This window comes from Vigna radiata, unplaced genomic scaffold, assembly GCF_000741045.1.
Source record: "Vigna radiata var. radiata cultivar VC1973A unplaced genomic scaffold, Vradiata_ver6 scaffold_353, whole genome shotgun sequence".
Classification (NCBI taxonomy): Eukaryota; Viridiplantae; Streptophyta; class Magnoliopsida; order Fabales; family Fabaceae; genus Vigna; species Vigna radiata.
This window is the reverse complement of record NW_014542184.1, coordinates 201,485-214,531: the sequence shown is the minus strand read 5'-3', so window position 1 is coordinate 214,531 and position 13,047 is coordinate 201,485. Positions and strand designations below refer to the sequence as shown.

Genomic DNA, 13,047 nt, shown 5'->3' with positions numbered 1-13,047 from the left:
CAACTACATTTTTCCGATGCACACGAATTTTCATTACTTGCATTTCAAGAAAGTTTGAAAAGTTTTATACTTTGATTTCAACATTGCAAAAAGATTTTGATTTTGATAAACCATCAACTCACCCCCCCCCCCTCTTGGTGTAAAAAGAAGCCTACCTATTTTCCAACAATAGATTCATACAACCTCACGACACCCACAAGCTAACATGAAGGTTAAGGACCTATGCCACTCAATGAACACATGCAACATAACATTATTGGGCTTGATAAAACTTCTTGGCAATCATGATTATCATATCCCATCTTCATGGTATACACACAAAAGAGGTTGAACATGTACTCACACACAATTATTCAATCATAAACATTGAAGGCTAGCTCTCCTTAACTCTACTCAAACCAAAACCTTTATCCGTACTCAACCTTCAACCCTTTCAACTTCTAGACCTTAGCTTGACAAACCTGAAATCCCTCTTTTTTTGTCTGAAAATTCCCTTAAGGTGGCTAGGTTTTAATTATGAGACTTACCCTCATTAATTTAGTATTTATACACATACCTAAATTTGTCATCCTCTGACGCATGAGAATAAAATACACGTACTTAATGGTGCTTACTATTTTGTACCTTTCAAAAATTAAAAAAAAAAAAAAACTTAAAACAAAAAGCAAAAGATTTAAAAGAAAAACGTCATTTATGGTTTTGGGTCACTACCACTTGAGTATTAATCAAATCGGGTCGAACCTAGCAAGTTTCAAAACAGCCAAGGCCTAACAGTGTGAAATGGGAAATTAATTCTCCAAGTGTCACTATCAGGATTCAAAGGGATGGTTTACACGCATTCACATGTAAGACCAACGCCTCCACTACTAGGCTAGCGTGCCCTAAACTAATATATAGCATAAAAATAGTTAGATAAACCTTATTCAAACCTTTTTTTTATCTCCTTTGGTAGCTCTTCAACATCACAAAAAAATTAATATTCACTTATACCATATTACATGCATTCACCCATCACATTTAAATTATGATAAATTCATACAATTATTATTTCTAAATATTCCTAAATTTCCTGGGTCTTATAGATGGTTGGTGTACCAAACCAAAGTTGTTAATGTCCCTATGTTTTCCTTATGTCTCTTTAATATAACTAGATTGGGCTCGGTATACAATCCACAGATTTATGATGAACCTAATCTTCAAAACACTCTCCAAAGTGTAGATTGAATTAGAACCAATGAAGTCCAATATCTTGAAGTAAATCTTGATGTGTAATCACCAGATGAAGATTAAATTCTCCAAGAATGTTGCTTGAGATCACCTGTAATCAAAACTCAACAAATCTGTTATTATTTGAAAATTAGTGTTGCAACCGGAATTGTTACGGGGAACTGGTGAAACATTTAAAAAGAATATGAAACTTTGAAAATTAGAGTTTGAAATCACCACCATAGTTTATTTTGGAAAAGTACGAAAAAACCATAAAATAAGAGTTGGTGTACAAAATCATAGTTTGAGTTTGGGAGTCGGTTACGGGTAGGGAAGGTATTAGCACCCTACAACGTTTGCCCTAAAGCAATACCTTTAATCAAATGTGCAAAGATGGTGTGGTTTTCAAAATGGTTATTTTTCCCAAAAATAACAATACAAAGCAACACAAAGGAAACAAAAATATTCTTTATTTTGGGAAGCCCGACAAGGATTAACCTCACTCTTATGTATTCTCATTCATCATGAGAAATCAGGGAGTACGTAGTTCTTTGGAAACTCTTCATTAAAAGTCTTCATTGGAAATCTTCATTGAAGTGATTTTTATGATAATGTTGTTCAAGTCCATCTTAGCGTAGATAGATTCAATCGTCTCCTTGCTTTCCAATATTTCTTAAGGAATCCACAACTCCAAACCAGGTGTAAACAACTTCGAGTAGGTGGATTCAAAATTGAAGAATGTTTGATTCATTATTTGATTGTTTGGGTCCTATGCCCCCACACCATCAATCATGCCCAATGCTCTGAAAATGATCTTTTTATTATATATAGGCTTCTCAATCATATTCATATTGATTGGCCCTCTCTTATTGTGGACACTATGATGAAGGCACAAAGATATCCTATCTATCATCTGCCTTATGCCCTTCTTATATCTAAAATTCTTGAATACAAAAGTGTAAATGTAGTTGGAGAAAACACAGTGTTCATCCAAGGTATGGGTTCTGAAATAGGTGAAATCACTCTGCGCTAAATGAGATTTGTTGGTCGTGGTAACATCTTTGTCCATAAAGATGAAGCTGACAATGACGATGAAGATGCTCACATGGCTAAACTTGTTAATGTAGTTGACCCTTCTACAACTAGTCCTTCTCACATTCCTTCATCCTCTTCCTTCTCCATTGAGGAACATCTTGCAAATCTAACCCGTCAAATAGAGGAGATGAGCATTCTACACCAGTCCAGACATGAAAAACTCATGGAGTTGCATTAATCTCACCATAGTTATATGTGCGAGCGCTTAGTGAATTTTGATAATATGCTTGGAAATATTGAAAATCACCTTAACCTTCAACCTCTTGATTATCCTTCTAGTCCTCCTTTTTAAGTAAATTTGTAATTCTTTTCAGCCTTGCATCTATGTTTCCTTGTATTTTTAAATTATGATGTACTGATCTTTCATGACAAATCCAAATTACATTGTCTTTGATTGAAAAAAAAATTTGTTGAGGGGAGCCTATATTTAGAGGGAGTCTCTCCTTTTTATGAACCTTTTTGTTTATGATAAAAAAAGGAGGAGAAATAACATAATGTGTTTTCATTATTTAAAACTATTAACCTTTGTGCTTTTGTTTAAATATAAAACAATGCAAATAACCAGATTTTCTTTTAAGAAAGAGGATTTTTTATCATCACCAAAAAGGGGGAGATTGTTACCAATGAGAAGCATTGATGCTTTGAAGATATTTTGATGGTGATGCACTTGAAGACTTAAAGAAACAAATGCATTACTTGTTAAAAGCATTCTTTATAGAAATCATTTATATTAGAGTTATCTTTTAGTTGTAAGCAATTAGAATTCTTATAACTTACTCTTTATGATTGATTTCTTGCAGAAATAATCGATTATCATAAGGGATAATCGATTATCACAAGCAAAAGTAGAAAAGGCTTAGTCTCGACAATAATCGATTATCACTAAGGATAATCGATTATCTCTGCAAAGTTAAAATTGTCTAAGGCTCAACAATAATCGATTATCACTAAGGATAATCGATTATCACATTTTCCAAAACACATAACACCTAAAATAATTTATTATCACTTATGGTAATCGATTATCTCTGACAGTTGGGAGTTGTCTTTTCATTTTTTGACACCTGACCTATGAATAGAAGCGTCCTAAGCCTTTTACAAGTGACCTAAACTCTTGAGAGCAAAAAATTAGTTCTTAAGTTTAATTCTAAGCTTGATCAAGTCTTGAGAAAGGAAAAACTTGTTTTTAGTTTGTCTAAAGGTGCAAACGGTTCTCTATAAGTTGATTAAGTTGGTGTTCATTCCCTCGTGTGTCAAAGGAAGGTGTTTTTTGTTCTTGTTATTTCATTGTTCATATTGTAATCTCAAAGCAATTTTTAGTGAAAAGTTAATCACTCTTTTATAGTGATTAACAATTGGACGTAGAATCTTTTTATTCGAACCAGTATAAAAAAATTTTGTGTACTGTTTTTTATCTCTATATCTCTTAACTTATAAAATGTTCGACAAAAGTCTTAAAAGAAAGCTAAATTTTTTAAAAGAACCAATTCACCCCTCCCCTCTTGGTTTTGTGTTTGTTTTCATGCTCTTTAAACGTTTTGTTGCACGATACCAATTCCTTCAGATTTAGTTTGTTCATGTGATGAGTATTTTTCTGTCAAAGTAGTAATGTTAAATGAACATTTTTGTGATGTGATAAATGTTAGATCGTTATTGCTTTATCCATGAATTGAAGAATGTAAGTGAGATACTACCTCTCCTTGTTGGTATGTTATTTATTAAATCTTAATTTTAAAATAAGAAGTTATTCATTTTTTTAGTAAGTGATGTATCTATTATGATGTTGGAAAAGATGCCAACCTTAAGTGTCTTTTGTTGAATGTTTGGCATAACCGATGTTAATAATCTTTGGTAAGATGGATATTTTAATAAAAATGGTCTCTTTGAGAATACTTGTGTGTTATTTGGATGGTTATCTTGGATTAACATGAAAATGGCTATAGATGAGATATGTATGTTTGAAACTATGTGCATGGATGTTGTTGTGATTAACAACAGGATAATGGGAGTGATATGTCTTTTTAGTTGTTATTGAGGAATAATTCTATATGATGAGTTATCATGTTGATTGTTAGAAATCATGGTTGGGTATGATGTGAATGTGATGAATATATCTATATAACTAGTATATGTATTGACCAAGTTGTGAAGTTGGATGATCTAGGTTAATGCTAGATTTTAAATCAAGAATGAGCATGATTGAGTTATGATCTATTGAGGTAAATATTTTTGTGTGTTATGGCTATATTGTTGTAATTGTAACTGAGATTGTTTATGGGTTTCCCTAGTAAGGCTTTGGGATTAAGCAGAGTGACCCAAGAGACTTATGGAAAAGCGATATGACTATTAGGCTTTGACATAAGCAGAGTACTCGTAAGTCTTATGTAAGTAAGGGGAAACAGATCGTGTCGATAAGGATTTGGGCTTAAACATGGTATACCTGTAAGGTATATGGAAGCAGGCAGAGAGCAGTCTATCAGTAAAGCTTTAGGCTTAAGCATAGTATATCGGAGATGCTTATGAAAGTAGTCGGGATAACTTTGGAAGCGACCAAGGTGACTCTAAGAGTGACCAAAGTGATAGTATAATATAAGGACATGAAAGACATAACAACGAAATTAAATTGATGGTATTAGAATAATTGTGTTCGTGAATTTCAATGATGTATGTTTGAATTGTATGTGGTAAGTGTGTTTAATGACGATTAATTATGCTATATTCTGAGTAACTCACCTTTATTTATTTCTACATATCATTACGATAATGGTATAATTCATAACGTTATAAAAAAAAAACAAATGATTTTACAAATGAAGCTAATAATGAGAGACTTGCTAAAAAAATCAAAATTGAGATTTTATAGAAGTTATTATTTGAATAATTTAAAAACATATTAATAAATTATCTCTCAGAACTTAAAAGCTAGTTTGAATTCCATAATCAACAAAATATTTTTATAAATATTATTTTAATCATAATTTAACTTATTTTTTTTTTAAATATTTCTATAAATATTATTTTAATCATCATTCGAATTATTTTTTTTTTATTATTCTTTGGCCGAAATGCGTAACTTTAGTGTTAAATAATCTCCTACATGTACTCTATCACCCACTAAAGAATAAAAGGAACTTGAAAAATGAGTATCAAATAATCAGAGTTAGAAAAGTGGAGGAAAATTTTTTACAAGGTAAGCTTGATTCCGATAAAACAAATTTTATAAATTTTAATACAATATTTTTAAAATATCACACAATATTATTCAATGTAAATAAATTTAACATAAAATTATAATTTACGAATTAAATTGATAAAAGTAATTTCACATTTATAATATTTAATAGAGTATTTATTTCTCATAACTTTCAAACTAATTATTTAGTTCCATATGGACTGAATTTATTTATTAAAAATAAATAAACATATATTTCAAAATAAATAAATTAGACAAATACATAAAAAATTAAAACCTATCATTTTATCAAAAAATATCTTTTACAAATAAACACAAACAAACTGTCTAAAATGTTAAAAGATTATAGTAACAAAATGAAATTTTTTTTAAAACTTTATAATAGAATGTCATAAAAAAATTAGAAAGCAATAATTATAAAATAATGATAATTAAAAATACATATATATAGACAAGTTTCTTCTTCCACAGTATTCACTCTAAAGATAAGCAACCGTCGGGGAAAAGAGAATGTCATATTCGAGTTTTAATTCATGTTTGAACAAATATAGATAACCTCAGGGTTCTCAAAACTAAATTGGATTGACAAATTCAACCGATAAGTAATCCTCCAATTCAATTAAAGAGTCCTCCAACTATTTCTATTATGATACAAAATTAGTAATGTAAATAGATATCAAACAAGTTAATTGTAAAATAAAAAAAACCAGTTCAATAGAAACAAAAAATTATTCACAATTCTAACTTTCTAAAAATATAGATAAACAAACTAAAAATATCAGTCATTTTATTTTATCTGAACAAAAATCACCATATTATACATTTAATATAAATTATATATTTTTAACTATCAAAATAATTTTGTTAATACCAATTCCAACTTAACTAAATTCGGTTTTGAAAATAACAGAGAAAGTCAGAAAAACTAAAAACCAGGTAGGCTTCCAAATGTAGAGAGAAATAAATTACCTGAGGACCACACTGTTGTTTTAAAAGCAGTTCATATGTGCTAATTACAGGGTTCCAAAACGATTAGAAAAGTCGACAAATTAAAGTTCTGCTTCCGAGAGACTAGGCTCTCTTTGTAATTATCAGCATTAGCTTCCAAGAGACTAAACTCTCTTTGTCACTATCACCATTATCACCAACACTGCCAAACCTATGAAGGTTCCTCCCAAGAAACTTGATTTGATGTTCCCATCAGCATCAGCAGCCATTTTCTGAGTATCAGGTGACGGGAATATGTTCTGAAGGAAACTGGACACACTACTTACCAATTCAGTAACAGTAAGCTTTAAGTTCTCCAGAAAACCCATGAAATCCGAAAACATGCTTCCCGAGTCAGACTCGGCCGTGGCTTCCATCTTTTCAACTGTTTCATCTCCTTCAGAAGAAAATGTTGATAACTTTTCCACTTTCTCAGTAGTTTCCACTGCCCCAGAATCAGAAACTGCAACAAAGTTTTCATTAACATCCAGCTCATAAGAATAGATCCTACCACTTTCAGTATTCACATGATCATATAAATTTAAACTTGTCTATTGTTTCACTTCTTAATCCCGTGTATAGTTAAATTTTAAATTGAAATATGGCTTCAGTTATTAAACTTGAAAGAGAGATATAGACACAATTTTCACATTATATGGTGATGTAAAAATTAAAAATGATAGGATTCATTCCCAAAAGTTCTGATTTTATTAGAAAAAAATTCAGTTTCAAGTTTTACTTGGTTTATTACGTTTTATCCTGCAAAATAAATATATCAAATTGGAATTAGGATTACCTGTCTGCTGTGATTGGAAGAACCTGTAGACAGCAGGATTTTCCATGACTGCATTCCATACATTTGGATCAGAAGCAAGTGAAGCCACAACAGCCTGGTTGAAACCAAAGTCAGTGAATTCTATGTATTAATTCAATAAATGAGCCTATGCATTCATTAAATAAGCAATTGTTGATATTGTTCACAAAACGAGATTGTTCAAGAGACTGTAAATTTGACATAAAACAACATCAGATCACCTGCGCTTCATGACTTGTGCTAAGCAAATTAAAAGCCTGAATAGCATGCTTTGGAACTGAAGGATTTGAGATAGCATCAATGACACAAGATCTGTTTACTGGCTCATAAAGAGTAGGAGACAGAGTAGAGACTTCATCGCCAGGAGATGAAAATTTCGAAGAATCGGGAGAAAGATATATTCTGAAAAGAAATAAACATGATGAGAGACATGCACAAGAACATGATTGGATGACTATTGCACTCATTCCAAAAAATAGATACTAGAGGCATTTTTCTTCAAAAGTGTGTTCAACGTCCAAACATGCACCAAGTCCAACACTTCCAAAAGCCAATAGCTTTAATATTACCCAAATTTACTGAGAAATAACCACATTTAGAATAAGGATAAAATAAGTTGAAAGAAGGAATTATAACAAGAAGGAACTTCAACCTTTAGTCACTATACTAAAAAAATTATCCTTTTAATCCTTGTACATAATATTTTCGTCTCTTGAGTCCGAATAACTTTAGATTATGGATAAATGAAATTAAAAATGATTCAGTTTTATGTAAAGGGGCAAAACGTAAAGTTTTAAAAACAAAGAAATACTGAATGAGTAATTTAACCTAAAAAACCATAGGAATAATAGGCAAATATAACAAAGCCAATAGTGTAACCCTAACCAAGAAAATCAGCGAGATAAGATGCTTGCATTTCCTTAGATTTATGCTATCATCATGCTCAAACGTACGTTACAAAGGTGACACAGAGCAACACAGATATCATTTTCATCAAGATGATGTAAGTTTCTGTATTAAAAAAAGAAAAAACAGAGATCTTCATACAGAATTTAATTTCAATCCTCTTACAGTGCCGTTTACACTATCAACATGAAGTAGATTAAAGAATCCACATTCCCTCAGAGTTTGGCACTAAACATTGACGAAATTCAGTTTAAAACTCTTAATTTATTACCAACAAAAATGTAAAACTCACACTAAAAGCATAAAAAAAACCCGGTACAACAAAACCAAAACACCACAAAATCAAGAAAATAAAATAAATTTCAAGCATAACTATCGTCAACAATTAAAGAGAAAATCAATATACTGATCAATAGCGTCCTTCAATTCTGTGGTGGCTTCCTTAGCTTCCTCGAAAGTGGGAGCAGAACCGAACACCATCCTCGGCGTAACGAAATCGCTATCGTCGGCGAAGTCCCAGTCATCCCAAGGCGACGCTGCATGCAGCGGCGCAACCTCGGCAGTCTTCGCGCCCTGTGCAGACACTCCAGCGACCGACGAGGATCGCGACGCGCTGCGGACCGATTGCTCTGTCGGGAGCGCTGCCGTCGAGCCCCGGAGACTCGACTTTGAGACGCCGATGCCGGCGATCTTCGCCGCCGTTCTCATAGCTCCTCCGCCGCCCATTTGTTCGATGAGAAAACTCCTTCACACGCGAAGGGGAAAAGAAACCACTATAAGTGAAATGGCTTCCTTAGTTCAGAAGTTTAAGCCGTGCTGTGGATAAGAATGGATGACACGTGACGTTACCAAAAAATCACATAGGGTTTTGTGCCAAAGCGTTAATGAATTCTATAATTAATATATATATATATATATATATGAATTTACTAATTCACTTAGGAAAGATTTTTTTAGTTGTTATTAACATAATATATTAAAATTTAAGTTATAAAAAAATTTCTGTTAGAAAAAACCTCAAGCTATTTAATAATTTTAAAATTTAATTTAAAATAAAAATAAAAATTATTTATTTATTATTTGATTGATCCATGTGTATGGATAGTTGTTACGTTTTATTTTATTTTTTATTTTAAAAATAACTATTTTTATTTTATTTTTTATATTAAAAAATAATTCCTTTTTAAAAAGTATATAATAAAAAATAATAACTATCCATGTACGTGTAAACCATTCATGACAAATAAATATTTTTTATTTTTTATTTTAAATTAAATTTAAAAATTATTAAAATATCTTAATTTTTTTAACAGAGACTATATATATATATATATATATATATGATAATGTTAGTTTATTTCATTAAATTGAAATATTTAATTTGAATTGTATAATTATAATATTTAATTAATTTATTTTAATGTTGTTTTATTTAAATTTGATATATTATTTAAAAAGTTTAGATTTTAAAAATTACAAAATTATTAATTAGAGAGTATAATATGTAAGAAAATAAATATTGTAACGGTTATATTTCAAGAAGGTAAAAAAAATAAATATAGTGATTTATAAATATTCCAAAGAGTATATTGAAAAAGTAAAATATGAAAAAAAAATACTCTTATATTTAGAATAAAACAAAAATCATATATATTTTTTGTTCTTAGTTTTTTACCATTATTTTCATATTTTATAATTTTATTTAAAATATTAAGTAATAAAAAATTGTGAAAATTTTTATAATGTATTATTATATTATATATTTTTTTTTTCAATGGAAGTAAATTTTAGCACAAATTTTCAGAAGCAAAAGATCATAAATTATTTGTATGTTATAAGAGTTCCTTGGGAAACGATATTCGGACTGACTGTCTATTATTACTTCGTACATTTGTCAGGGTCTTAACAATATCCTACCTCACCCTCTTGTAGTCACTCCTATAGACCAATCTGTAGCCTCCCTTACAGATATGCTCGAGTAGTCCCACAATCTAGCTAAGGAACATGTAACTCTGCCACATAAGGACAAGGAAACCACCATCACCCCCACACAAGGAAGCTCAATACCTGAACAACTCTTCTCATGCATAAAAGGCAAAAGGAAACACTTATCCACAGATAAAACCAGGATTTACTAGGTATAACAAGTAGACTTATCCTCTACTCTCATGCTCATCAACCACATACTCAAGTACAATCCAATATTCACTCATTCTCCAACCACAACCACACGTCAACCTGACCTTAAACATAACAATTAATCTCATTCTCTGATTATCATCATGTTCTACAGTGCCTCAAGCTTGCTCCACATCCAATCTTCATCAAAACGCACTTTTTCGACAAAAATACACTGGATAATCGATTATCGTAAGCGAGAGTCGATTATTCCTGAAATGTTCACATTTACACAAAATATGCTGTGAAGTGGTTCTACACAACCAATTACCAGAATTCGTCACTTATGAAAGGATAATCGATTATTATCCCAAATAATCAATTATTTCAGAAAACATACTTAAAAAGAATGCACAAATGATCCATTAATTATGACTAATGATAATTAATTATTGTCAAATCGAAACACATCCTGAACAAAACTCAAGTGTTCAAAACACATACGACATATCTAGATCACGAGAAAAAATACCCAAAACATCATGCATGCATTCAAGTCTCACATACCCTTATGAACAAACCTTAATACATACATTACATCACTTGAATCACCTAACTTCCATCATTATGTAGATTATAACCCAACCAAACTCAATATTCTACATATGATTATCATACCATCTTTATAACAGTATTTGCATGGTAAAATCCCCAACCATGATAACGTTGTTCCCCCTTAGCATCAATACATATTAATATGGGAAAACCCAACACAAACATCATATGACCTTATCACTATGCAAAATATATTCTCATACATACACATGCATCAAAACAACATTACCTTTCAAGATAATCAAGAGCAAACCCTATTCATCATACAAACAAACAAAAAACAAAACAAAGGTAAGTTTTCCCACACCTTGGCCAATACTAGGGCTTTATCTATATTCGAAAAAGAACATCAATATTCCCTTGCACTAAGGTTCTCTACAGCTCCCCTCTTCTATCCTAGAAATGCCTATATCTTTCTCCCTATCTTTGTCTTTTTTGTTTTTGGAATTAGGGTACCAATGTGCAGACCCTTTTTACTCTTCTCCTCCTTATCTTTTTTCCCTCTATCACTTTGTTTTAATTAAATATCTCACTTAATCTATAAAACCACAAAGATATCCTCTCTTATTTTCTCTCAACCACTTTTTAAAATATCAATAACTATTAAATCTTGTAAAATCCACGTAAGCTTATATTATTTTCAGATTTTATTTTTCATTCTTTTACTTTCTACATTCCCTAACTTAATTTTTGCGCCATTTAATGAAGGTAAAAAGACTATTTTGCCCCTAGGCCAAAATTTCACTCAAAATATAAGTGTCTCCTAAACTTTTTTCCTAAGGAATTGAACCCACATTAATTACCTCCTAAACAACATTCCTACCAATAGACCTTTTGGAAAAAAGGTAGGTTTCGTTTTTACACCAAGACGGGGGGGTGAATTGGTGATGTTTCAAAAACAAAATATTTTTGCAATCTTTTATCAAAAGTACAAAGCTTTTTAAACTTTCTTGAAATGCAAGTAATGATAATTTATATACAGCGGAAAAACGTAGTTGACTACGAGAAAAGTAAAGTCGACTGGAATTAAAGGGTGCAGTGATAGAGAAAATCAAACACTAATTTTTTTATTGGTTCGGCCAACAATGCCTACATCCAATGTCCTTCCAACATAGGAACCAAATGCACTATAATGGTTGCGGTTTTTACAACAAGGAATTTATAGAAGACCTCCACGTCAAAAATATAAATCTCCTCTCTAACCCAAAACCAAAATATAGTTGCAATAACAAAAACCAGACTTGCAGCAAGAATCCCCTCTTCTGCAATCTGAACACCACGTCAAACAATCCTCAACGTGAAACCCCTGTATCACAACCTTCTTTGTGCAGTATTTGATCAGACAATGAGTGCGCAAGCTATCTCCCTTTGAATCTCCCTCAAGAAAGATCACCACTGCCTTCTTGGAGAATTATTGGAGTTGTTATCACAGAGAATTCAATCTAAAACAATAATGAAAATGTTAGTTCCTCAAAAGTATCTAAACAATTCGCGTTCAGCCAATTTATAGTTTTCTGTCTATCAGATTGTTTCTTAGTCGAATAGGTTACTAATTCAGTCGACTGTATTATTACAGTTATAACAAACAGTCAACACAGTAGCCTAAGGTCAACAAATCACAGAACTCATTTAATACAGTTGACCAGGTCATTAATGCTCAACTAACTTTTAAAAATATAGTCGTTGGAGCGCAAGAGCATAACAGAATTCCAAAACAAACAACAGATACAGTCGAATATGTAAAATCCAATGTCGATTGACACATGAGAAAACACTTTGAAATTCTTTTCAACTCAAAACATCACAGAGCATTGATTCTCAAAATCTATACAAAGATTTTAACACAGTCGAATCCATTAGTAATGTAGTCGACTGTACTATAACTTTGTCACACAGTTATAAGTTCACGAAAGTGCTTGTGGTTTTTCACTTTAAAAAGTAAAACATATGTAATAAAATATTTCACATTGCACATAAGCATGTCAACATGTTCCACAAATATATCAAACAATCAATCATAGAACATACAACACAATACATCAAACATGTTCAACATATATAACAACCAATTCAGCATAAGAACATGTAATGCAACAACATGTGTATTGTTATT

General features: G+C 31.2%; 1 protein-coding gene across 1 annotated transcript; it reads right to left on the bottom strand.

The window, feature by feature from the left end:
* Positions 1-6,431: 6,431 nt before the first annotated feature.
* On the bottom strand, positions 6,432-8,993 carry LOC106779153. The gene is made up of 4 exons (XM_014667210.2): positions 8,608-8,993; positions 7,517-7,697; positions 7,278-7,371; positions 6,432-6,944 (listed from the first exon to the last, which is right to left on the bottom strand). Exons 1-4 carry the CDS (start codon positions 8,925-8,927, stop codon positions 6,607-6,609), a joined length of 933 nt encoding a protein of 310 aa, XP_014522696.1. The 5' UTR covers positions 8,928-8,993; the 3' UTR covers positions 6,432-6,606.
* Between the last annotated feature and the right edge of the window lie 4,054 nt (positions 8,994-13,047).

What these genes read in the sequence shown, in the direction of transcription:
- LOC106779153 (XM_014667210.2), bottom strand. Translation starts at nt 8,927, where the DNA reads ATGGGCGGCGGAGGAGCTATGAGAACGGCGGCGAAGATCGCCGGCATC. An exon ending in TTGAAGGACGCTATTGATCA is followed by an intron (nt 7,698 to 8,607) that starts GTATATTGATTT and finishes ATTTCTTTTCAG; the next exon opens with AATATATCTTTCTCCCGATT. An exon ending in GCACAAGTCATGAAGCGCAG is followed by an intron (nt 7,372 to 7,516) that starts GTGATCTGATGT and finishes GGTTTCAACCAG; the next exon opens with GCTGTTGTGGCTTCACTTGC.